This window comes from Lepisosteus oculatus, chromosome 17, assembly GCF_040954835.1.
Source record: "Lepisosteus oculatus isolate fLepOcu1 chromosome 17, fLepOcu1.hap2, whole genome shotgun sequence".
NCBI classification, from domain to species: Eukaryota; Metazoa; Chordata; class Actinopteri; order Semionotiformes; family Lepisosteidae; genus Lepisosteus; species Lepisosteus oculatus.
The window spans coordinates 5000206-5027024 of NC_090712.1; the positions used below are offsets into that span (position 1 = coordinate 5000206).

The following is a 26819-nucleotide window of genomic DNA, read 5'->3' on the forward strand; positions in this document are numbered from 1 at the left end:
CATCTGTTTTCTTTTACAGTATAATGGTTTCAACAAAAGCACTTGCATGTTGCGCAAAGTTCGGCCAATGGACATTATGTCTCAGAGAACCCGAGTGCTGTTGTTATGAGCCCCTGCTCCACAACATTTCAGCAACATGGTGTCACGGTTACGTAATCTTAAAACAAGAGACCTTGTGATCGGCTGTGGCCCCACCTCCTTCCCTCTCAAATCTCTACTGAGAGGGTACAGAGGCCTGCAAGAACTGGGCCGTTCTGCCCAACTATTTGGGACACGTGGCGATGTACTGTATGCTGAAACCAGTAGCACAAAGTACTGTAGCTCCATCACCGTCACCATCATCACAACCTCAGTAGAAGGTGATCCTACCAGGACAGGGGGAGACCATCAGGGTCAATGAGGGCCTGTGTGTTTGCAGGTTTTCTTTCCAACCTAGTTCTTAAATTAACTCGGCTCATTATGGACTTATTGCTTCTCCTAGCTCTTCACACTGGCGCTTTGAAGCGATCTAGAAAACCAGCAGGGAGAGCTGCCCTCCAGGACCTGGACTGTCCACCCCCGTGCTAGAAGGAAGGGATGCGATACTTTAAAAACCCTCCATCCATTTTTCTCACCACTTCTTCCAATTCAGAGTCGTGGATCTCCTGGCAGGAAACAGGCGCAAGGCAGGATACACCCTGGACCAGACACCAGGCCATCACAGGACAGACAGAGACAAGCATGCACACTCACACCAGGGCCAGTTTCCCCAGAAGCTAATGTTTTCTTGGACTGTGGGAGGAAACCCACGCAAACATGAGGAGAACATACAAAGTCCACAAAGACAGAGCTTCAGGCTCGAACAGAACCCAGGGCCCAGCAATTCTAATCACTGTGCCACCGTGGCATGCAGCTGTGAAACCCTTTCATATAAGTTCAAAGTCCAACAGAACACGGAACCAACTATACCAACAACCCACAGCCAACAAAAAATCCTCAAATGAATCGGTGATCAAAGGAGCTATGTGGCCCCTGTGGTCTCTGAGGCCAACACATCATTCAGAGTTCCTTTACATTTTGGTGAATCTAAAATTTGTCTCAGAAAACACAAACACAATGTTATGCTTGACAACCACAAATATTTATTCTTCTCTTCAAATAAATATACTTGATAAGTACAGAGATCAATACAGGTGCAATGATTTTGAGTTCCTGAAAAAAAAAAGATCCATTTCTTCTTTACAAATGCTAAGAGTTACATATTAGAGTAAAAAGGCAAGGTAAAGGGAACATTGTAAAGCAAAGAGCGGCAGACGGAACTTTACAATCGATTTTGTCCATGTGAGAAAGCTTCAACTTTAAGTTTAAGGCAGACAGTGGCTTGCACAGAAAGCTCTCGTGCTAGTAAGAGTCATGCATTTCCAACATGAAAAACAGAACGGAGTACTACAGTTGGTTTTATTTCACATCCCACAAGTTCCTTCATTTCTGGCTCAGAAAAGTGAAAGTCTGAAAGAGTCTAGAAGAAGCAGATGGAGGTTAGTGGAGTAACACAGCACTAAACCTTAGGCAGCACATTTCTCATATGGAATGTAAAACACACACATAGGAAGGGCTCTTTTGATCACATTTAGTGCAGCATGGCTGTTGGATCACAGCGGAGGAGGGAGTTATTAATGGGCTTAACCATCTGCACACACAGTGCTGTCTGTTACAAGACTGAACCATGAACACTAAAGAGGAGGCAGCAATGAAACATTCACAAACGGGTCACCCAGAACTCTTATCCTTACAAATGCACCTTTTTAAAATTGGTAACGATTAGGCCAGACATTTAATTTTAAGGAAAAAAGGAATGTAAATCAAAATCATGTCCCCTAAAAAGATACAACAAAACCAGTCACCATATGCATTTACTGCTCAACAGTTCAAGAAAGGAAGGGCACTGCTCTACTCAGCAGGGGGTTCCAGTCCTGTAGAGCTCCAGGTCAGTCTTTTTTATAAGTTACCTGAAAATCTATTTCTTTAGATAAGGAACAATTAGTTCCTCATAACTTAAAGATCAATTAAGCAATTTGTATAATCATGAGAAGTCAGGTCCTTGAGGGCTGAATGAACTTCAGAATTTGGTCTCAAATGATCCCTAAATTACTCCGTTTTTTTTTTTTAAACTTAATTGATCACAGGTATTGTCCCAGCTCTTCCAAGATAAGTGACGTAGCGTCTTATGAAAGCTGCTGGAAAGGGGCGCTCTAGAAGCATGGCTGTGCACTACGTGTTTGTCAGATGAACAGCACACACGTCGCTGAAAAGGTCACGGCGAATTCAGGGAAGCAGCATATTCTGTCTCCTTTCCCGTTTCAATGTCATAATCTTTACAATGGAATAGACCACCTTAGAGTTGTGGAATTCTTCCTTGCGGTCAGTTCGGGTTGTGCCGGGTGCCATGAATTGCACAGTGCTACAGACAGAAAGCTGTTAAGTGCACAGAAGTGTCCAATACTGGTCCTAGAGGGCCTGGGTATCTGCAGGCTCTTAACAAGCTCATCATTAGCATTCAAAAGCACAACACTTGAAGAAATGTTTTTTACATTTTATGGGCATAAACATTTAGAAGAAGATGCCATAAGAGCTCTATGACTTGGCCACAGACTTGCATTTTTTTAAAAGTTTTCTGTAAAAATCTGACCAAATAAAAAGCACATTATTCTAATTGATGGTTTCTCCTAATTATATGAGCAAAAATCATCTCTCGTCTGTATGAGTACAGCAAGTAAATTATGGGGTAAAAGCATCAAAAATAAGTTAAAAGGTTCCCCGGATTTCTTAATTGGACAGGAGGGAGAAATATGAATCTTTGTGGCCCCAACCACTTGAGTCTTCCTCAACTCTTTTGAGTTGTCAGTCTGCTTTCACTGGGCAGGGACTGAAATACTGGTCATTCAACATGCCTGCAGCACTGAGTAAATGGAAGAATTTATCAAATAACAGAACTGAAGATGACAGGGCATGAGTTCTAGCTCCCTGAAACCATAATATAACTGTGACAACTTCCAACACGGTCAACTGTACACAGTGAATTCAAACTCTCTTCACAGTAAGAAGATTGTTAAAACCAAATTGCTTTGTAAGAGTCTTTCTTCATGGCCTTTTTTTAAAAAAAAAGGCTGCTAAGAAGATACATGGGAGTCTCTTTTAAGGAATTAAATAATGTAACTCAAACATGTTAGTAAATTACCCATATACAATGAGTATGCTACATACTCAAACAGGTTTGCAATTTTATTTCAAGTAAGGGAAATCAACAGCCCTCTGGGAGAGGTCTATACTGGGCCTTCTTCCTCTATTAACAGGTTTGCAATAAAAGAAAATACTACTATTTAGAAAAGCTACTATTGGTTACTTTTAGACCTCTGTACCAAGAGCTGTATTTTAAAGTGCCAAGAATTACTTTAATGCATTTGTAAAGTCTGGCAAGTGGAAATAAAATGAATCTTGTTCTGACCTATAGCTTTCAGAGGCTATCAAGAGGTGGGGAAAAGCAATTTGCTATTCAGTAATTGTTTTAGCAATTACTTACACTATTCACGAAGATTAAATTCTATTGCATGTTATCTGTTCATTGCGAAGAGAATTCATAACTTGGGCCTCTATTATCATATTAGAATCACCACTCTCATAAAATAAAGTGCTTTCCATATATTTTACTGTAACCCCATCAGCAAAGAATATGTAGTAATGAAGGCTAAACTTCACACACCAGCACTTTAAACTTAAAGGTTGTGAAAGGTTTGATTTTTCAACAAATCACACATATATCAATAAAGGAGGCATGCATCAATATGGTTGGCTCAAAAGTCATGGCAAGACCCAACTTTAATACCCTCTTTATCATCGCACATGCCTGATCCCACGATACCACTACATGACAGGATCATAACTTCCCTTATGCACAGAAAAAAGGCCTGCTGGAGGAGATGGTTGATGTCAAAAGAGCCCATTCCTTTAACAATTAAAAAAGCTTTACATTTACGAACGCTGACCCTACCTAAACAAGGTATTGCCATGCTTGTGTCAGTTGCATGAGGTCATCGTGTCAGCTGTTAATACAGGACACGAGAACAAGAGTTCAGCACAGCAGTTGCCTCCCTCTTGATATGGAATTGCAATTCGGCGCGATTTCTGTAACAATTTTCAACCAACAAAAGTAAACAAAACAAAACTCTCACCAGATTGGAACAAAAAGAAATGGTTTCATCCCCTGTTCCCACACCAGCGTATCACTGGTTTTACTCCGTCCAGAGGATGGGAAGCACTCTGAAAGGAGGGGAACAAGGAAAAAAAGTGCAAGCCTGTGTTCCGGTGTTGAAATTGGCTGCATGTCTGCAGCAGGCCTCGCACCCTGCCGTTTGGCTGCGCGCCTCTCGGTGTGCACTGTGCACCTATCTAATCAAAAGGGCGAGACGTGTTACCAATGACCCAGCTCGTCTATCTGCTTGATGCTGATAAAAAGGTGCTATGAAACGCAGTACAACCACGTATAAGTCTTCAATGTAACTAAGCCCCGTTATTATAAAATGAAATGACGTGTTTTTAGAATGGCAAGGTGGTTTACCTGCCTCAGGTCTCTGGTTCAGTTCTGGCATGTGAAGCCTTGTCGTTTGAGCCTTGAGTTTGCATGCTCTCCCTGTGCGGGATTTCTCCAAATGTCCTGGTTTCCTCTCACTTCCCAGTAACATGTCGGTTAGGTTAGGAGTTTTATCCAGGATGCAGTAGGACTCTACGCTGCTGCAACCCTTAGCAGTAATATTTGTTTTGACAACCAGTGGAATAGATAACCTACTTTAACAGAGCAAACTCAGCTATATAAACCACATTAATCTTTTATCCCTGGAAAACTGAGACAAGCGTACTTTTTAAGTTTTACTACACTATTGTAATGCACTTCATAGCATACCATTATCAGCTAAGTGCAAAGTGCTTCCCTTCTTCTTTAACAATTTGGACAATCTTTAATCCTTTTACAATGTCACACCTCGCAAATCACACTTTGCAACCTCATCTGACAAGCCACATGAAGGACATGTTTGACTACAGCACTATCTGACTGTACGGTATACTTCTTTACCGACATCCCTCGTAAAGAAAGGGGAATGAAAAAGGGATGAACAGGGACAGAGTGTCAGTGTGGAGTACAAGCTGGGTCACTGGTGCGGGCAAAAGAAACCTAAATGTCAAAGCTTAATATTTGTATTTGCTTCTGCTTCCTGAAGTTTCAATATCAAGTTGTGAATATCCAGGTCTCGACTGTACAGTCCCTGAAGTATCAGTCATTCCGGAGAAGGCCAGAAGTATTAAGACTATTGCAGTGTCCACTGGAGGGAGCCACGCTGTGGCAGGAGATATTCGTTACCTCTGGTCCTTCAGAAGCATTCTGAAGTTATGAAGTTCTTTTATGCTGGTGGAGAGCCTGGAAAGAGAACAGAGAAAGAAAATCCCAAAAACAGATGGCAAAAGGAAAAGTCAAGGTAATGAAGACATGGCGTTAAAATTTTTTTTTTAAATTAAAAAAAATCAACCACTGGATTATAATTTGCTTGTTTTATTTGGCTCACGATGACGTATCTTTAACATTTTCTTTCATTCGGTTTTTCAGGTTTTCATTAATAATAATAATAATAATAATAATAATAATAATAATTAGCATAGTAAAGGTGTCATTTTCAGGTCCACATTAACCTAAGTGTTTACTAGGAAGAAATTAGCTTTTGGACAAATAGCTGCTCTTGTACTGTCAACACTCATTACTGTGGAAGTTAACAGCTCCCTCTTGTGACCAAGAGGGAGCTTTTTTCACCTCAGAATAAAGGCACTGCTAATGTAGCATACAATTAACAAGAGAGTACATTTTCACCCTGCTAAGTAACAGCTGAAACATACAGTAAGAAAAAACTGTGCTTGCTGTAGCTCACTGGCTTCCTGCATTTACAGAGAGCAGACAAAATACAGGAGAAAAAGGAGAACAAAGGAGTTATACAGGACCGCTGTGAAACCTAAGGCAGGATCATTTAAAGGGAAGCTTGCAGTCTCCATTTCTCAGACTGGTTATTTAATCTCTGTAACAACATAAATTAATTGACGGTATCTGACAATTTTACAAATTTCGAATTAAGCACAAAAATCGTGAACTTTGTGAAAATACTGTAAATTGCCATGTTGTCGCCAACTGCTGGTCTTGCCATGGGCAAGAGCAAGAGCTCACGGAAATTTTGACGTGAAGCGGCCCTTCCTGCTCACTAGTCACTGAAATGACTAATGTACTGTGATGCACTGCACAAGTGAATAAGTGCAGCCTGTGCAGCAGACACTTCACCGCAGAAATGTTCCAACGTGATCTGCACGTGGAGTTAACAAGTAAGTGGTATTTGTCGGCAGAACCGTCTCGAAGTTGAGAGCAATAATTTGATTGGATTAAAAGAGATTCAGAAGCCTGCTTGTACGATGTAATAAGGCTGCTTCACCTCGCCGCCTTGTTCAGAATCCCAGACAATGATGGCAGTATGGCGCTGGGCATGCCTGGAAATGTAGTGTTGTAAATTTTACACTTTACTGTTGAAGGCATTCAGAACTCATGCTTGTTATGATGTTATGTTACAAAATTAAATGAGCAAATTCTGCTAGATTTGTTTCTGTGCTCCAGGAAGTCAGGGTCTCATGAACGGTGGTATGGTTTTGCATCTTGTGTCAGATTTAGCTACATAAATCGGAAACAGGGACTTTGGCTGACTGCCAGCGTTGACCACAATTAAACTGTCTTAACTGGCTGATTCTGGCAACAAACTGTTAACAACCAATCCTAAAAATGTATGCTTTTGTATGGAAATTTTGCTCATCTCCAAAAATGAAAGCCTGTTGGTGTCCTTGAGAAAATAGGTGAGAGGAAAGTTACTGGCTGCATCTGTTCTCCTTTTTTATCACAATACAGAAATTTCCATCTTGCTTTACAAGAGTCGTGTGGTTTTCTAAGAACGGTCTAGCACTGTGTACATTTCACTTTCACTGTAGTTAGAAATGCACTCATTAATGAGTTTCTCATCCTAAAAAATAAAAACAGCTTTGAAATTCCCCTTAAAGGGTAGCCAAGTGTTACAGATCTTACCTCCCAAAAGCATTCAGAAGAGCAACTACCTCCTGACGTGTGAGTTGAAAGCCTTTGGATGGGCTGTTCTCCGGAAGGTTTTTAATTTCTTTTTCTGAAAATAAAATCTTCAGCGCAGCGCCCAATCCCTGGGTCTGCACAGAGAGAAACCCAACATTATTTGAGAAAACACACAAAGATCCTGCTAGCTTGACTCGTTTTCCAGCCTCTGAGAAAGAGAGGATGCCTCGGAACAGTGGATCAGCACAGACAAGAAATTAGTTTTCACAAGCAGAACTAAACTGTTACCCAACACTAGATGTAAGAGCTGATCCATGCCACTGGAAAACAGTATTGCTTTGCTGCACGATCCAGGCTTGGGTTTGAGGAGAGATGTGCAAAAAGTAAATGAGAGTTCTTGAACAAGTCTTAATGTGAATATTCTGCTGAACTGCCAAAAGGTAGATACATTTATGTGGTAAGAGACAGAAACAAAGCATGCTGCTGCATTAGCCAATCGCATGCCATGCATGACCGGGAGGAACAAAGATGAATTGGCAGAGGTCACCCTGCACGAGAAAGAGATGATCATACCTGGAGCTTGCCCCACAAGCGGCACTTGCTGCAGCCGACACAGTCCATTATACGGGAGATATTCTTGAAATGGAGCCTGAACTCCTCCTAGGAAAACAGAAATTGATTCTGGGTTTTAGATTTACTTCTCTTATGGAAACAAACAGTTTAGGAGAACTCCAGTTGAGAGGGAGAGAAGGACAGATGAATTCATATTAAAAGGCACACTAACACTAGATAAGGGTATAGAATCTGTTCAGGGAGTTCCACATTTATGTTTTGATGAAGTTATGTACTGGAAGTATTTCTTACGAGCACAAATATTTAACACCAGATGCTAGGCAATTATTCAGACAGTAAGAACATAGCTACGGATGTAGATACAGAAACCAAAATGCATTTGTTATAGTTATTTTTACAAGCAATGCAAATCCCTACACTCTGGTTTGCATAAAGAGCTGTGGTTTTCAAAATAATTTGTCGCTTGTTGTCTTAAAGTGGGGAACAGATGAGGATACACTAATGCTGTCCGAGTCTAAGCAGGCATTTATTTAATTTGTCTAATGAAGGTTACAGAGAAAAAGAAAAGCTGCCAGTACCACTCTGTGTAGTGAAAAACAGGAAATGCATCTCTGCCTGAATGACTGCAGTACACATTGAAGCAACAGAAACAGAGACTAGTCATTTACAGAACCCTTTATTAATTATCTTCAGTGCCATACATAATTACTCAGTTTGAGCAATACCGGAGTCGTGTCTGTCCTGGGGTCAGAGAACAGAGAAACAGCAGGGAGATTAATTAAAACCATTTCTGTGCCCTTCTTGGTTTTTATTTTCGTCTAAACTCCGTCAGCAACAGAGGTTTCTGATGAACATGAATACTCTGCTTGTGCTGCATTAGGAGGGAATGTTCAGAGGGTTTAAACAGGTGAGTGATGCAAACACACCATCAATGCTCCGACTCAACCTCACTGCTGCCTGGCACCTGACAGCCCTTTCTGACTGCTCCGTGACTAGACTTCATTTCTCGATGCCGAGGATTGAATAAACTTACCTTGAGCGTCTTTGCTTCCATTTTGTCTCCTGCAAACATGGACTTCTCATCAAAGTGCATGGGGAAAGCTCTGTTGAAAGATAATTAGTAACAGTGGCCAGTCATCCCTCCAGAATCTAGCATAGTGTAACAACATTCAATGCACTTCCGTATTCTTAAACAAGAAGGGCACACTGGCACTACTCTGTGGTGCAACATGTGAGACTTAAAATAAGAGAACTGAAAAGTAAAGAAACATCACAATAGACTATCAATGGCTTAAACTAGTTTCCCCTTAATTACAGCTGTACATGGAGTGTGTATTGTGATGACGACAAGTGATAAGCTCGTTCCTTACTTCGTTTCATTGAGGATCTGCAACAACAGGTCCTTTGTCTCAGTGTCTTCCTGGGCGTTTCCTGTGTACAGGTTGACAATCGAACGCTCAAAGTATGGTGCAACTTTGGACAGCGCCCGCAGCTCGATTAAATACAGGAAGTACAAGTTTTTCAGCCTCCTCGGACCCTCTCCCTTGGTTTCGGCAGGATCGAACCGGTGGTGGAACTCCTTCACATTTGGTCCCCAGACAGTCTTACCCCAGCCCTCTGCAACACACAAAACAGCAGAGTAAAGTACAAAAAAAGCTCTTCCATGTGCTGATGCAATTCATCCGAACAAAAAAGAAAATGTTTTTGCCGTCCACTTACCATCTAGAAGGTGTTTTGCACAGAGGTGAATGTTGATGCTGCTGTGGAGTCCTGAGATCAATCTGTAGAAAACCCTCTTCTCGAGACACAGTCCTGTATGAGAAGAGAACAAGTTTGCAAAGAAACGAAGTTACATGCAAAATGCATCAACATCTCTCAATAGGTTTCACCTGCTCAAAAAGATGTAAATCACTCTATGAATTTCACATCAACTAATAGTTAACACTAGCAGACAAAAAGGCTACCTCTTTTCGTGTCATAAAATTAGTTTTAAGACTTTTACTGATTTACTAACTGAAGCATAACATACCCAGCCAAGTTCCAGAACTTTTAAACACCTAAACAATCTGCAGCTTCAAAAACACATCTTGCTTTACACAAAAGGAATGACAAAATAACTTTGGAAAAAGAAACCTTGTAGAATCCAAATTTGAATCAAGAGAGGATAAAAGATCTTGCATAAAACATAGATGTGATGTTTCCTAGTTTGACCAGAATACAAGGCGTTGGTGTGTGTTTGAGGTTCTATGGTTGTCTGAGTACAATGGGTCAGTGAGGCCATGCTTCTACACATAATGAGGTGAAGACAGCCTCTGTCTCATCTCCTTAGTTTCAGCTGAATGGGACAGAATGAAGGAATCGTCTGGTTCAGGTAATCCTAGCTCAAGGCTGGTGACATCACCTGTGCACAGGTAACTGATGTTCTCCCTTGGCTTAAAATAAAATAATTAATTTAGTAACCATATGCACTACTAAGGATTAGTAGTACTAAGGACACAAGAAATAAAATAGCATTTTCACATATAAATGTATCATATTACTGTTAGTTTGGTAATGTACTGTATAAGAGCAGAAATTACCTTCTAGCCAGTTGTAAAATCCTTCACCTGTGTAAAGAAAATATTTATGTTATGCTTTATTTATTAAATCATGTAACCCAGAGAAGGATAAAGATTTGAGAATTCAGAGGGCATCTGCCACTTAAATTGCCCCTGAATAAATTATTTTGAATTAAAGTGAAAATACATTTTCTACATTTGATTTAAAATCTATTCATAATCTTGATACAACATGAAAACTGCAAGTGTTCATTCAGTATTTCATACTTTCACTGATGCTTAGACTACAGGTATTGGATATTGCAAAACCAAATGTATCCAAGATAACTGCACATTTTCCAAATCGACTACTTAAATTTATTCACACCCTGCAAATCCACTCAATCTAGATATAAATACATGTATATTTAATGTCGTACAACTGTCTGAAGTTCTTAGCTACAGGTTAATAGTGATCACCGACTTTATAGTCAGCAATGGAAAAATGAAGAAATCCCAGTTTTGATTGTGGCGTCCGATATCCAGTTGTTCAAGGATAATGGGATAGTTGCTACCCCACCAGGAAGAGGATGAAAGTGCACTTTATCTAAATCTGCGGCTAGAGAAGTTGTCTGGGAGGTTAACTCGCACGCAAGGGTAAAAACGGCCTTCTCAAATCATCAGGATTAAATAATCCCTATGACTAGTCAATATTTTCCTATTTTAGACCTAAAGCCTAATTAGATTTTCCTGAGTCTTAATCAAAGAGGAAGATAACTCATCTGTGCTATCAGCCAGGTGCTACAGCAAATTTCAGATCAGCAACAAAGTTCTTTTTATTTTTTCTATATGCCTATGGGTAACTACTGAAATAGTAAACACTGGAGTATGAATATTTTTCATATATAACTAGAAAATATGACATTGTTTTGGGTTTTCCAATACTAATATTCTAATATATTTTCAGTTTTCATTTCTGTAACAAACTGTGAATGGACACTTGCATTTTGTTCTTGCTAAGACCGGCTTTACATTACCAGCAGTTACATTATATAAAGGGCATGTGGAGCCACTGTGTAATCATAGAGGTAGCAAAAACATGGAAACTATTATAATATGATAGACTGTATAGCTGTGTGTTGGCATTAAAGAAAATAAATATTCTTACCGTCATCATCGCCTAAAAGAAAAAAAAAAGAATCTTACAAACACATCTCCAGCACAAGAATGACAAAAAGTCCACATTCACACAAGTACTGCGCAAGTGTAACTGCGTAAGAGGTTTGCACTCACTTTTCTTATGCTTAAGTGACACTTAATTCCTGACAAGACCAGGGCGAGTGGCGTCTGTTTTAATTCTGCTGTGTGGCCAACTCCTGACATTTCAGCCAGAGGAGCACAGAGAAGAGCACACTCACAATCTCACTCATCCCTCTCTTACCTTTGCTTGGAGCCAGTGGATTAAGGGGACGATACACGGATCGAGGCCTGGAGAGAGAGAGACAGCCATTCAATCCAGCGCATGCTTTCCAGTAACTAGGTGGAAAGCCTAAGAAATAAAGTGAATTTGTTTCCTCACTTGAAGCAGTTTTCCTCGTAGATGCTGTTCCACACCCGCCATGCGGACGGGCCCTTGTACCCAGTGTAACGCTCAGGGTTCAGACGTAGGTCGACGTATTCTGCATCAGGCGAGGTCTCATCTGAAGAACAAGAACGGTCAGCCCCTGTCTTGACTGTCCCTGGTCAGTCAAGAGAAACAGCTGAGAGGCACGGAATAAAAACTTTGACAGTCGGAAAATTAAGCTGCAGCCAACCTATGGCAACTTTTTTGCTTGTCCAAAAAGTCTCCTTTCTTCACTACAACAGTAACCCACTAATTACAACTACAGCTCCACATTTGCGCAATGTTAAAATTTTAATTTAAGCAGTGTGATGTAAAAAAAAAAATTCTACCATAAAAAGTTATCCAGCAAGACAATTCATGTCAGGGGCACTGCTTCAAAATCAAAACTCCTGGGAAGACTAGCAAGATGTTTTAGAGGCACTAAGGTACAGCTTTCGAATGTTAATTGTCTTCCTTAAGCTTTTACGAGAGTTGTTGTTGCCATTTAAAAAAAAAAGTTTCTATCTTTTTCTTCGTAATCGATCAAGAGGCGGACATTACCATCGAGTTCACAGAAATGGTCCTGTGCATCATCATGCCTAGCCCAATCTGCGAAGGCTTCTTTACTCTGGTTGCTGAAGAAAATAAGTTTTACAAATAAACAATTTAGTAGAATGATACACTGCATGAGAATCTCAGGTTTGTGTTCTTAGGAGTAGCACTGATCTCAGGGCTCCCCATATTTAATTTTAGCATCAGCAACCACAGATTCTAACATGTCAGAGTCCACAAAACTATACGTTTCTCCTCTTATTTTGCTGTTCTAGTGTTAACGTGTGCAACAGGGTATGGCAAAACCACAAAACACAGCAGCTTCACCAAAAGGCAGAATGGAATAATGTCCCTGCTGCAAATCAAAGCACTTCTCTGGTAAATGGAGAGAAAAATTGCTGTTGCCACATCAGCAATCATCTCAAGGATGAAATGGCAGCAAAATGCAACTCAAGTGCAGGAATAAGTGCATGAATGCATCTGAAGACCTGCAACAGTCCAGTGCTACCACTCCTCAGTACGAGAACGGTAGCAGCACACCATTCTGAGAAAAACACTGCCAAGCCAATTAATGTCTGTGAATGAGATTTTAAATATTTTAGCTAATGTACATTTACTTCCTTCAGCTTTGAAAGATGGAAGAATTCCAAAAAGATGTACATTTCTCATCATGTGAAAGATGAATTGATTTCCTGCAATGCCTCTGATGTATTTATTTATCAAACCACTTTAAATATTTATATATGCTCGGCAGCAGCAGAGAAACAGCATGACTGAAGTCTACACCAAAAGACTTTTTAATGTTCACAGAACATTTTAAAACTGCTTTTTTTTAAAATAAAGAACACTGTCCACTGCTGTTCTGTTTTGAGCTCAATGCTCCAATCAACATTAAATATTCTAATTCAACAAGGTAAACTTAAGATTTTCACCGAAAATATTTACTGTAGTTACTCAGTTTATTCCACATGGACAAAACGATTGGGACTTGTTAACAAGTGCTGTACCACTACAGCGTTCTCTTACCTCAGTGTGCTATTTATTGCTCCAAGTTCATGTGCCTGTTCACAGTCTTCTATTTCCTTAATTGCATTCGCCGCCTGGGAATACTACATCAAAACAAACCAAAGCAAATTGAGAGCGTTATCCCACAAAGAGCTGGTTTGTTAACCCATCGACAGCTGGGGGGGAATCGCAGCAAACTGAAAGGAAGATGTCAGAAGATAATTCCATCCATGTCCTTTCAAATGGAAGAGCAGATGTTCCTAATTATGACCTTACAGGTTTAGCATAATCATTAGGTAACACACGGGCCTGCTCCCGCTTGGCCTGACTGGCAAAGGAACTTGCTTTGAGGGCAGGTAGATTCGCGTGGCCTGGATCCGAGCTTGGGACAAGCCGCAAGCCGACGAAGACCCGAACAGGCAGCGCACTGCCAGGGCTAGGGTGGGGCTCCCAGCGAAGGAGTGACCCCTTCCCAGGCTCCTCCACTCTCACAGTGACGTCAGCTCTGAGCCTCCTGTGCCTCAGGAGTACAAAGATGAACAGTTCACTAGGTGAGTGTGCAGGAGGTTTGCCCTTCAGGTGTGGGCACAGCCTCCCTGCTGGTTGTTGGGTTTATAGTGAAAAACTAACTGGTATTCCTATATTTTGAAGACTATTTTGTAGAACTATCATATAAGGACCAAGTCAAACTTCATTAGGTGGTGAATTGAACTTGCTCAAAACAACACGCTCATATACTACAGCACAGCATAATCTACTGATGGTGAACACAAAAACTGGCCAGCTCTGCAAAGTAACCACACCATTCTGCATTACGGGATATCTGAAGAACGGCACAGACTCCAACTATAGTCTGGACTGACAGCTGGAGAGAAGGCCGATTTAGAATGTTTTGGCTAGCAGATCTTGTTTTGACAGGTGGAGAACATCTTCCTGCACTCCTGTCATGAACCAGATTCTCAGAGGACAGGTTGGCACCCAGAAGACAGGCGATCACAACACAAGCTTCCAGCAGGCCTCACCTCCCACAGCCCTTGGAGACTGCCTCCTAGATCACAGAGCCTGGCCAGACTAGCTCCGGCTGGCAATTTTTCATTCAAATGTTCGAATGTGATCCGAGGGTGTGAAAGGACTCCACAAACTGGCTGTAAGGACATTGCTGGGCTCCACGGGCATTTTTCCAGGCCACCTGAGACCTGAGGAAGGCAGCACAGGTTCCTCTATAGCAGTGCTTCACAAGTCTGGTCCTAGCGACGCACACCAAGATTGAGAACCACTGCTCTATAGCAGCCTATGTAGAGAACAAAGTCAAATATTGAGCTTCCTTGCTTAGTGCTGTGTGTCACCACCGAGAACTGGAACTAAAGGAGCAACCAGAGAAGGTGCTATTTTACACTACTAACCCTCATGTTAAGCCTTGAACCAGGCCTCTACTGACTATACTTATAAAGTTATAAAGACATTTTTAAGGGGATATCATGACAGATGAAAATTGCCTCTGGAGGCCTGTGACACATAGAAGTACTAAAAGGTTAAGCCTACACAGAGAAATTCCCAGCAAATTGTGTGCTCCTCACCTGAGTAAGTACCCTTCACAGAAATTACTTTTGTCATCCAGGGCACTTTACAATGGGGGCATAATAACTTCTTAAAGAGCAAAAGAACAACCTGGGGTTCTGAAATAATGCTACGCTAATAAAACGGTTCTATAAAGTTCAGTGAAAGTGTGAGAAAATTTTAATTTTTGTGCTGAAATACTTATGTTTCACAAACTTATGTTTTTAATACCTGTTTGTCCATTCAAGGAAAATGATCATCAGAACAGCTGATTTTTAATACCCTTAGCAACATGACTAGGAAAAAAAATCATGAATCGAAAGAAATCAATACGAGGAGTGCAATCATAATTTAATGTCCATCCACTTTCCAATAATTCAGAGGCAGACATTTCGGTAATGTGGCAGATTCTCACAGATAAACACTGAACTTTAGTTTTACGACGTTTTATTAACTGATACTCAGACAGTAGGGTAAAGTAGAAGTAAAATGTTCGAATGTGATCCAGTTGTGTGAAAGGACTCCACAAACTGGCCACTAAAAACAGTGCAATACAACTCCTGCCACAGGCAAAGTCTTCATGAGCTACATTAGCGTTGAACAGTACTGACAAGATACATGAAGCTGTGCTTTCAAGATTAAAGTTCTGATGAGCTGAGGGCTTGTTCTAGCCCTGCATATAACCATGGGGCTTTTAAAGTGTAGGGCTGCCCAGGCACCATGTATATGAACATCTCAAAACTCTTCATTTTTCATCACTGGACCAGGAAACATCTGAAAGAGAAACCAGCCCAAGCTGGTCCCTGTGAGCTTTTCATCAGTAAGATTAGTGAGCCGTGACAATGTCAACTCCACCTGCTGCGTATTACAGATTTACATACATATGCAGGACTTGATTCTGTCCAATATAGCAAGCAGGCTTACCGATACAGGCTGAACAGCAGGGTTTTGGGAACTCGGGAGCTGTCTAAACTTCTGATATGTATTCCAAGAAACTGAACCAACTTTCACACTTTTTTTTTTACCAAACTTAAGTGCAGGGCTTCCACCCTGTGATATGATTCACCAGTAAAGGGGGAACATCTGTTTTCAGAACATGCAGAGCTCAGACTCATCGGGAAGGACAAAAAGCTGTTACTCTAAAAGTGTGCAGCAACTGACCTTGAGTCTAAGCTGGCCAGATGTCCCCGTTCTTTGGCCCTAGCACAGGACAAACAAACCAGCACATTACAGGCAATAGACAAACAAACCTGTTCGGGGAAATGGACACTCGCATGCACTTTTAAGAAAGGCCACTTTCAGTATATTCAGTTAATAGGAAATGCCAGACCTTCAAGCTTATTTAAATGTAGATATAATCAGAATTCCCAAAATAGTACCCAAGTACCACGACAGGTAATATTGTGCTGCACAACATGCCATTCATTGGTAGGCTCCTTAAACCAAGAACCAAACTACTAAGATCCCAGGACCTACTAAGATTCTGTTCTCAAGAACAGGGGTATTAACACCAGTGTCCCAGCTAACTCTGGTCTTGTATAGTCTGGCCTCCCCATACGTTCCTTTTAATTTAGCTGGTGAGACAATTTCTCACTCCTCCACCTAATGTGCTGTGTCGTAGGGCTGCTGGTGCATAATGGCTTCCACACGTTACCCAGGTTAAGCAATCTTTTTCAGTGCCAAATAAAATGGTTTCCTACCTACAGTATATGCAAAGCTTTAAGATTAAACATTAAGATTAAAGCACCTGTGGGTGAAAGGCACGGGTCTAAATACAAGGAGTGATTATGTTCACACTGTTCATTGTTTCTACAGTTAGCAGCGAGTTTGCTTTCCCACATTTCCTGCTACCTGACACAGTGTAATACAGCACTGCTCTCCAAGACCACACTGAGCTTGAGCTGCTGTCATTCACTCAGTCAGCTTCAACACACAGGCAATGCTGACAGCAACCCCAGACAAAGAGTGAGAAGCACAAAACCAGCTGAGAAAGAACAGTTCACCAACACCTGGCTCAAACACTAAAAATAGCCAGTTTCATTATTATACCTTTTCTCTGTTTTCCATAGGCTTAAAATATTTTTTTTTCTTTTCAAAGCCAACTGGTGTTTGCTGTACTTTATTAATATCATTAGAGGTGTTTATGGTTAAACTCCACAAAAAGACTTGCTTGTTAGTTAATTATCTGCCACAGCCATGTCTTTCTGCATTCATTGTGAATACAATGAGCCCAAAACCAAGTCATATATGTTATATATGAGCACATATATGTTATAGATGAGCACAGAGACTGTTTAATGTCCAGTATTGGACAAGATTTAACAGTCATCAAATTCTGCATACCCAAGATCCCTCCAAAGGGCTCTAAATACACAAGTTCAGGAACACCCCGCAAAATTGCTTTTCCCGACCCTAAATTAAATGCATATCCATGTAATATACAATGACTGAATAATACTACTACATAACAGCATAATTTGCTAAATTAAAATATTTAAAATAGTAATAAAAAACAAGTATCAAAAACCAGTTGCCTTTGCATATAAATTCTAATAAAATCTGCATAGATTACTGCCCTGTGCCCTCACTTTGCAGTATGCAGTGAAGAGAACTTACTTTGTTGTAGTTTCCAGCTTTAATCCCAACTGGCACTTTACTCTGTCAACAGAAATATACAGCAGATTAGAGAAGGGAAATATTAATGTCAGACACTAGCTACATAGAACTGAAACTACCTTTGCGTGCAAACACTGGACAAAGTAATAATGAAAATATTAATAATGCATCATCTTTTCATACTGCAGTAATGTCTGTGCATGCTACTGAGAATATTTCATGACACCAGGCTGTAAATTTCAACAACTCTGTTCAACAGTATCAAAGGAACTATCAAAAATGAAACCTTTTTAAAAAAATAATGGTTCTGGGGAACTTTTAATCAAATGCATTTTTGTTCTTATGTGCTGTAGGCTTAATGAGCCAGTGCTCACTATCTTGTTTAATATATCTGTCTATCTTGGCACATCTGTCTATGTATTCCAGCAGCACCGTCTCTCTCACCCAGAGCAAGCCTGAGTTTTTTCACTAGCGAGGAGACAACCGTCCAAGTCCGCTATTTGTTAATCAAATGGCCACCACAACCAAAACCCTGAGAAATTGGAGCACATGCAAATAAAAGGAGGAGGCGAACCTCGGGACAAGGCTCGACTTGGCAGTCCTTGATGGCACAGTGACTGTCGTCCGGCCAGAAGGGGCATGGGCGCTTCAGATTCACCTGCAGGAGAGGAGGAGGAGGACAGGGGGCATCGTTACTGGCTACACTCACCCCCCACCAAATCGGTACACCGAGACACGGAGAGCCACTGAGACAAGAGAGACACGGTTACACTGTGACGGACTGGTGTCCCATCCAGGGTGTATCCTGCCAGGGTTGGGCTCCAGCTCCCCGCAACCCTGAACTGGAAGGAGTGGTGAGAAAATGGGTGGATGGAGTCTGGGGTCAGCTCGTGTTCTCCCTGCCACCCTGTGTTTGGGCTCCACGCTGTTAAAAATCTGATTAAATGCCACGTGCAGCAAATGTGGCTGAGCTGCCCCACTGCCCTGGACTATGGTCCAGTTAGGAAGATGAAAAGTAAATCGGGGACAGGGGAACTGGGAGACCACAGGGCTAAAACCTACTGTGCATATACTGAAGAGACATGCAGTAAGTAATTTGGCTTAATAAAAATGTGGACATTTAAAAGAAGTGGGCAATGCACTTTAAGGTTAATACTTTAAACTAACATTTTCATGTTTAATCAGAGAATGACCATGTAATAGAGCAAGGGAGTTTTCACCTGATTCCAGCGGTTATCTCTTTCTTTTCCGAGCTGAATTCAGGCTCCTAATCTCCTGAACCACCTGGAGTCCTTGAACAGCGGGTCAGCTGTCTTTTACACAGAGAGCTGTGAAAGTGGCTGACTGCGAGCTGCCAATTAAAACTGTACAGCACATCAAAAGGCTGGGCTGTGCACAGAGGCCCTGCTTCACAGCCGGTAGCAACGGAAGTGTGTCAGACTTCCTTTTTCACTTCCACACCCTGCGGAGGAGCTGTAGAGCCCAACTCCCTTATATATTAATTATTTTGACATCAAAAATGGATAATCTTAATTTTCAGTGCGAAACTCTCTATGGGATGCGGACACTTTTTGTGATATGCAGTTTAAATGATAAAGTGTTATAATGACCAAAGCCTAAGATTTTTTTTCTTTTTCGTAACTGTGTAGCTGGGCGATATGGTGGGTACCATGGCTGCCTCGCAGTGCTGGGGCTCTGGGTAATATAGTTTAGGAAGAACATGCCTTTTGTTATCCACCCCTCCACTATCTCCCAAATCTTTCTGGCATAAAAAGGCTGTGAAGTTGAATGGCTCCATCTTTCTGCCTGTATGAATTATTATGGAAAGGACCCATGCAGTCAATATGTAAATGAAATAAGCAGCCCGACCGCAACACTACCCCTGAACTAAGCCCACACAAACACATCTAGAGCACTGTGCGAGCTTGCTGTAGCTGAGCCGAATCTGTGCACCAGGACCTCTCTGCCTGCATAAGGGGTCAAACAAAGTCAACACCGCAGCACAGACAGCTGGGAAGCAAGGGAAATTAATGGTGCAGGTGAACCCCTCCTGCCTCGTCAGTAAACAAAGAACAACGTGTTGTGAATGTCTCAGTGTGAATTTCCAGAAACACAGAGAACACTGTCGAGTAGGATCCAAATGTGCTCATTCGGGCACGCGTAAAGTTGTATCAAGTATATTGTTGACGTGGCTGTATTAGGCCCCTCCACCACTAAGCCTTAGACACACATCAAAAGACTGCAAAAGGAGGACGCTCACAGCAGCCCTCTCCTACTGTGCATAATGCAGCTATAATGAGACCAATACCCCTGTCGTGCAGAAATATGACCTACCTGGTCTTAAAGACTATTGAGTGTAATGTTCTGGGGGACAGTGTGTTCAAGAGCTTTACACAACTCCTGCAATCTGAAGACACCCCAGGATCTTTCAATAAAGCAGCACCTTTCATTGCGATTCTTACCTACTGCTAGAGAAGCACTGCAGCTTCCACTATTGTGCTCCAAGAGGTCTCCCTGTGCGATTGAATGAGCAGCGCACTAAAACTGCCAATACCCTCCTATTTACTCAGCCTTTTAAAACCTCACATTGTCTCCTCAGAAGTTAATCCATAACGCAGCTTATCATGTCTAACTCCTTGTTTGCAGCCTGGTTCGATTTTGCCATCATTTTCAAAGGTGCAGAAATGGCCTAACCCTCTCTTCAGCTTTCTAGTATAGACTTGACTTTTTTATAAACCTGCGATGAGGTATGGTTAGGCGGATTTTGTGTAAGAAAGTCAATCTCTTATCTGTACGTTTTTAAGATTTTTTTTCTGAATATTATACTTACCAGAAACTTAAATATGATATTATATATTTTATTATTATATAATATTTATATATAAAATAGATTTGTTTAGGGTTTGAAAACCTATAAAGATATTGCATAACGGGTGAAAAATTACTTATTTTGGTATTTTATGAACAATTTTAAAGACTAGCACAATTCAGCCCACAAAAAGAGATAAAATGAGAAAAGTGCAAAAAATACAGCAGTCTTAGCACTACAAAACCCTTGACTATGCTTGTTATGACGTCTACCACACTCAAGTCTATACCAGTTTTTTTCTGACACCATGACTTTTAGAAGCCTGCTTCCACAGCACCCTGAAATCTTTCAGGATGCTAATTTTGGGTCTCTGTGGAGAATTTCTATTACAATTTACTGTGGAATACCATGGCAAGGACACAGCCATGTGGAGTAAAACACAGAAAAGTATGGGATGAGGCATGAGACAGACTGAGAAACCACAGAAAATATATGACAAACATGGTGAAGCTACTACAAAACTGCTAACAATATCCTGCATGTTTATTCATATAGACAGGACATTTTGCTCTGTGTAATGCAGGGATCCCCAATTCTGGTATAGGAGTGCTTGTGTTTATATGGGTTCCAGTCCAGCTGTGCTTGTAACATCCTGAATCAGCTCGTTATTGATTTAATCGATCCAGTTTATAAGCTGCTCCCTGCTCTTCAGGTGCTGGTGCTTTAAACAGACTTTAAATAGACTGGTGCACAGATACTGGACCTAGAGGAGCTGGACTGGGGACACCTGTTATAGAGACTAGCCCTACCAATTAAAAAAAAAAGTAATGTAAACTAAGCAAAAAGGAGAACATGGGCTTATGCGATTTTGAGCAAACAAAAGGCTGCAGCTACAGTTACATCCATGCATCTGTCCAGCATGAGTATCTAAGCAATAACCGGTTGTGTAACAAGATCGCGGGGGAGTCCATGTCTGTCCAGAGTGAGGGGAGGACGATACAGCTGCAGCACCAGTGACTTCTTCATGTCATGGTCTACAATAATTAAATCTAAACGAGTTACAAAAGGGCAAGGATCCCAGGGACAAAAAATGTGTTTTAGCCCATAAAAGGGTAACTAGTTACTAGAGAACTAGTTGCGAGAACCTCATCCACAACAACAAACACAAAAAATGAATAAGCCCATTTTGCTTTGTTTTTTTTAATTGGGTTAGGACAGATCTTTGAAAAGAAACACAACAGAACCTATTTATCTCCCCACCATGGAAGTGTAAAGAGCACTTAGTGGCTTTGCCAGAGATTTAGACTGGGGGGTGGGTGACAGGAACCCAAACTAAAGCCGTGTGTATAGTAAATTTGACCCATTTGAACTCATTTTATTTCAAACTCCATGAAATCCGATTTCATCAAAAGCCTTGGAAAACACTGCACGTGAAATTTAAAGCTACAGTATGCTGTTGTGGGTTTGTTTTTTTCCCTCGCAGAAGCACATTATACCAAACATGTACCTGACAGGCAGACTTACTCTGTAGTATCTGAAGTAGTCTCTCTCCGTCAGTTTTTGAATCCTTGGGTAAATCTTGAAGTTGTTGAAGACGTCAATGCTCTCTATGTCACAGAAGCAGTCATCCAAGACACCTGTCAGCTAGAAAACACCAGACAGGGCTCACAGCAAGACTCACCACACAGCATCAAAACAAAAAGGACAAAATGTCTCTCAAAAAACAGAACAAATTTAAAAACCCATCTCTACTGTCCGTAGACCTGGCACTAAACACAGAATTATTAAACTTCCCTCTACCAACTATTCCCCAGATTTACAGTCTAAGCATAAAAACCTGTTGTGAAACCAACATTAAGGTCTGACGATCGCAATCAAGGATAAGATAAGGCTGCATCGTGGCTGATGTGAAAAACAGCGCTGATACTAGACTTCCTGTCCTCACATACGTTTCACAAACCACCAAGTATTGCACTGCTTCCTTAAGCTTGTTTAATTCACTCTCTGGTAACTGGTTTCGTGCTGTCAAGAAAGATCAGGGCCGACATGTTTGGGGGTAAAATTGGTGCTGCTAACTTTAATTCGTCAGCATTCATCACCCGCCACGGTCTCTCGAGACTTGACCGCCAGTAGAACAGGTCTATGAACTCGGAATCGGGGCCTGTGGCCTGACAGGACTGCAAAGCCAAGTCCAAAGACATCGGCAGACTGCAGAACTGGGGCGGACACGGGCCGGACCTCAGCTCTTAAAGGGCCAGATGTGAACTGTGTGCCTCGGCCATATTCGAGGTGCGCACTCTCTCAGGAAAGCGTTCCTTTGCGGGAACGAGACAAAAAAATGGGGCTTCCCAACACATGAATTAAATGTTGTTGTTTTTTTAAAAAAAAGCTCAAAACAGTTTTTGTAAGTTGTAGCTGAATCATTATTATGTAAATGGATCTCAGGTATTATCCTTAAAAAAAATCAGACTGATAAACTGATGATAAAACACCCTATACACACCTTGTCTAAATCAGTTGAAAACCGTATAACAGCAGAATATTTAATATACTGTGGGTACACAGAGAGACCTGTTGAAATGTAATATTTAAGTGCAAGCGAGTAATACTTTCAAATTATTCATTATATGAATGAAATAAGCTCCTGATGTCTCCATAGGTTATCCACAATAACCTTTCTGTCCTATACCTGCCACCTCTTAGTATTTGCAAACACTATTATGTATTTTACACAATGACAATGGATAAAGGATAGCATTGTAGCAGCGAAGTGACTGCGGGTTAGAGCAATAGGTTTTCCCCGTTTTATAAAAACATTTTAATATGATGTAAGCCATTTTATATGATTTCTAAAAAACTTCTGAGAGCACTTTAACAGTAAGGGAAAAAAGCACACAACGAGAGGAGACAGCAAACTGACACAATTACAATAAGAGTTTGCAATACAGTAAGAAAGCAAAGGGACAGAAACAGTTAAATAAAAGCCCGTCTAAAGAAGGTTCTGAGTTTAGATATGAAAGTGTTTAGGGAAAGAGACTCTCTGATATCCTTAAGGATAGAATTCCTGAGCTTTGGGGCGCAGCAAAAAAATACAGAAAATACACAGCATAGCATTACATAGAAAAAAAACACTTATTGCTCTACTATGTTCACGTAAAAAATTCCGAAGTGTCTCATTAGCAGGCGCAATTTGAAAACTTAATATAGCTGATATCATTTAAACCGCAGTCAATGACAGGCTGAGAGAGGAAGAACGGGTTATATTTAGAAAGCAAGCATACTTTTAAGCGTGCTTTTCAGAAGTTCATTGTTACCACTTTAGAAGCAGAATGTTTCAGCAAAAGACACCGTAGCAAAGGTCTCTGACTAACCTCTGACTTGCACTGCCCGAAACAGACCATTAAAAACAGCGACCCCACACCCGACAGGGAAAGCGCTCCGCTCATTACGTAGCTGAGTGAGAAGGTACCCCTTTCTTTCTTCGGCAAACGCGTTGTCAAGCGTTCAAAAGTTTAGGGTGATCTTGCATTGAGCAGCTTTCACTGCGAGCAAGCCACTTTTCCTTATGCATCCATGCAAATATTCCAGACGCTACTCTGGTCCGTCCTGGCAGGGTTGTGCGGTGCCTGTCTATTAAGTGCTACAGCTACAGCCCAGGGCAGGTCGGAACTCACTCCCTGCCCCCTTAGTTGATAACCAAACCCCGCCTCCAAACAAAGGAGGGCTCGCAGCACGTGGAAACGAGCGGCACACCAAAAATGCATTCTGCGTCTTGTAGTCCGGTCTGCGTTTACAACCCGTTCCACCAACGGCATCTCTTGGAGAAACGGACTACAAGTCCCGCGCAGCCCTAGTGAGCGTCGTTATAGTGACCCAATCCGGATAGGCCACGCCGTTCTGTATCACGTGAGGGGGCGGGGAACATGCTCCTACTTTCAAAAACCCGACTGAGGTTAATGTTTCCTGTTTTCAAAAAAAAAGTTAACGACCTTTAAAATTTCGCCGAATGTTAATAGCATACTTCTTCCTCGTATAATAAACAATAAAGGCGTGGCGATAAAGTGAAATTAAAAGGGACCTTTTTTCCTTTCATTATAACGTGCTGCAGTGTAGGCTACCCATCGAAATGAAGAAGTTATGCATTACATATATACATTTTTCTGATTGTTAATGTAACCTTACGGAGGCAAATTACTTGGTTGAACCTTTTGGAGTCCAGTTTAAATATGTCCCTAGCCAGTGCCTGCAGTCGATCAAGGACGTGCTCTAAAAAGATGCACATGAGGTGATCAGACAAGGAATAGTACAGAGGAGAGAGAGGGAGTGAGAGAGAGAGAGATCAGAGCAAAGAGACACGATGTCAAAATCTCAGTTACATAGGTGGTCTGATTATTCTATTGCATAACTGTAATATTTGTAACCAGTTTTTACAAATAAATGTGCCTTTAAGTATGTGGATATTTTGAGTAATCAACTATAAATGATTTCAGGAAACATTCAATACATGTATAATCATTTAGTTATTTTAATTGAACATTCCGGCTTCTAAATAAACCCGGCAGACTCTGGGACCTCCACGTACTGAAAAACCTTGATTTTCAGTGACCAGCAAAGGGAACGTCGTCTTATATTAATTTACCGCCGTGATGGACACGTGCCCTTCCTGTCTGTGCGTTTGAAAATACAGCTGATCATTACAGCCACTATAGTTCAAGTTCAAGTCTATTTGTCAGTCCAGCCATATACAAGTCTACAGGGGAGCGAGATATCGCTCTACAGGTCTACGGCGCGAATAGACAAGACATTGACAGGGTAAAGTGCAACGTGCATAGTGCAAACCAAGACAATATATTTAAACCAAGACAAAAACATCCGATTTGCAAAACCACAGCAATTTAGGTTTTAGAAGTGTCAGCTGTTGAAAGACACGCTGATCTGTTTCCTAAAACAGACGGAGCGGTGGCACTGTGGCTAAGGATCCTAATGCAAGAAATTGTATATGGCTAATAAAGTGATCTTATCTCTTAAATCACAGCTAGTAAACAGCCCAAGTAGCGTTATTTGTTTTCCAGTTTGACAACTCCCGAAACAGAAAGGGCATATCATTGCAAAAACGCAGACACCCCTTAGGAACCGAATTAAAAACTATTTATCACATGCAAGTTATAAAAAAAAAGATTTAAAAATTGATTTTTGTCTTGCAGAAAGGTTATAAGAGGTACCCTGTCTCTAATGTCACCCGCAACTAAAAACTGTATTAGAACCGCTGATATACGAGACGCATTAATGTGAGACAATTAGCTGATCAGTTAGCAAGGAGGCCTTATAACACCTGTGGAACCAGAATAATAAGAGCTCATGTCAAATCTGCCTAGTCAGCAGTTGCTGTGTTCAAATCAATACATGGCATATAAAAGACAGAGTCTACAATTGCAAATCGACTGTAAACAGCAGAGAGGACTCAAATTGTGTTTTTTCATTTGCCGTCTTCAACAGTGGCTTCCAAAAATAACATATATATATATATCTTAATTATAATAGGTATCTAACTTGACTTTTATTCAATGCGTATCACTAGGTTCGCAAGAGGCGAAGGGATGCGGGAAAATACTAAGAGAACTACAGTAAATTGCCTGACGTCTAAACCAAAAAGACAAGCTTCCTTAGAACGAAGGAAACTTAATGATGATGATAAAGAAACCCGACTGGAATCGAGAAAACGGAATACAATTTTATAACATGCCAGCACAACATTTTTTGGTGCATTTATATGACGTCACATTAAGGAGACAGTGGAAAATGCCAGAAGTTTAAACGGCCAGGCTTAAAGGACAGTTTTGAAAGTCTGGTAACATCCTCAAAGATATTAACCCCCATTTATACTTACATGACAAAAACAGCTTTGGTCTAGGTTATCGAAAGGTGAAACCCTGCCAGCAGATTCGCTTCGTTGCCTCTCGTTCAACCAGCCCAAAACCAAGTCCCCAACGAGCAACCACAGGAAAAAAGATATCCCTCCGATCTGGGTCGTGATTTTTAGCATCACGGATCCAAAAGAATAATTAAAAAGCACGACAGAAAGCTTTCCAATAACAAGAACAAAAGTATCTCAGTTCCACCTTAACAAACACTCCAGAAGAAGGTGGGCATCGTGTAACACAGCACTGTCGCAAAGGAAGCGATATAAAACTAGAAATTTCGCGCAAAAACTAGTCTTTTATTGCCCAATATCATCAGTAAAGATACCTTTGAATCGAAATTGGCGAACGCCTATAAAATAAAGCTAACATAGGCAATACGGGTGCACCACACACATCGTCTATTGTCCAGCGCAACCGTGTTTATATTTTGGTTTCGAGATAGATGCGGACTGATCTCCTGAGCCAGCGGGAAGTAATGAGAGACGGGCCGGAGTGTTACGCGTGTGGA

At 41.1% G+C, this 26819-nt stretch overlaps 1 protein-coding gene across 3 annotated transcripts; it reads right to left on the reverse strand.

Moving 5' to 3' along the window:
• Positions 1 to 1098: 1098 nt before the first annotated feature.
• Positions 1099 to 26791, reverse strand: ero1b (endoplasmic reticulum oxidoreductase 1 beta). Of its 3 annotated transcripts, none has more exons than XM_069180011.1 (17): positions 26278 to 26791; positions 21915 to 22034; positions 18156 to 18239; positions 17582 to 17623; positions 16127 to 16165; positions 13430 to 13512; positions 12413 to 12486; positions 11828 to 11948; positions 11690 to 11736; positions 11417 to 11428; positions 10291 to 10317; positions 9431 to 9523; positions 9082 to 9328; positions 8745 to 8814; positions 7712 to 7798; positions 7139 to 7272; positions 1099 to 5449 (listed from the first exon to the last, which is right to left on the reverse strand). In XM_069180011.1, exons 1-17 carry the CDS (start codon positions 26431 to 26433, stop codon positions 5389 to 5391), a joined length of 1497 nt encoding a protein of 498 aa, XP_069036112.1. In that variant the 5' UTR covers positions 26434 to 26791; the 3' UTR covers positions 1099 to 5388. The 3 variants fall into 3 exon arrangements, with proteins under 3 accessions (XP_069036112.1, XP_069036114.1, XP_069036113.1); XM_069180013.1 differs by lacking the exon at positions 26278 to 26791 and adding an exon at positions 23762 to 24047; XM_069180012.1 differs by lacking the exon at positions 16127 to 16165.
• Positions 26792 to 26819: the final 28 nt, after the last annotated feature.

Bases quoted from the DNA above. Each gene is read 5' to 3' on its own strand.
- ero1b (XM_069180011.1), bottom strand. From the start codon at position 26,433: ATGCTAAAAATCACGACCCAGATCGGAGGGATATCTTTTTTCCTGTGG. The intron at 16,166-17,581 runs GTAAGTTCTCTT...GTCCTGTGCTAG, and splicing joins AAGCTGGAAACTACAACAAA to GGCCAAAGAACGGGGACATC. The intron at 7,273-7,711 runs GTATGATCATCT...CTCTCTGTGCAG, and splicing joins GCTTGTGGGGCAAGCTCCAG to ACCCAGGGATTGGGCGCTGC.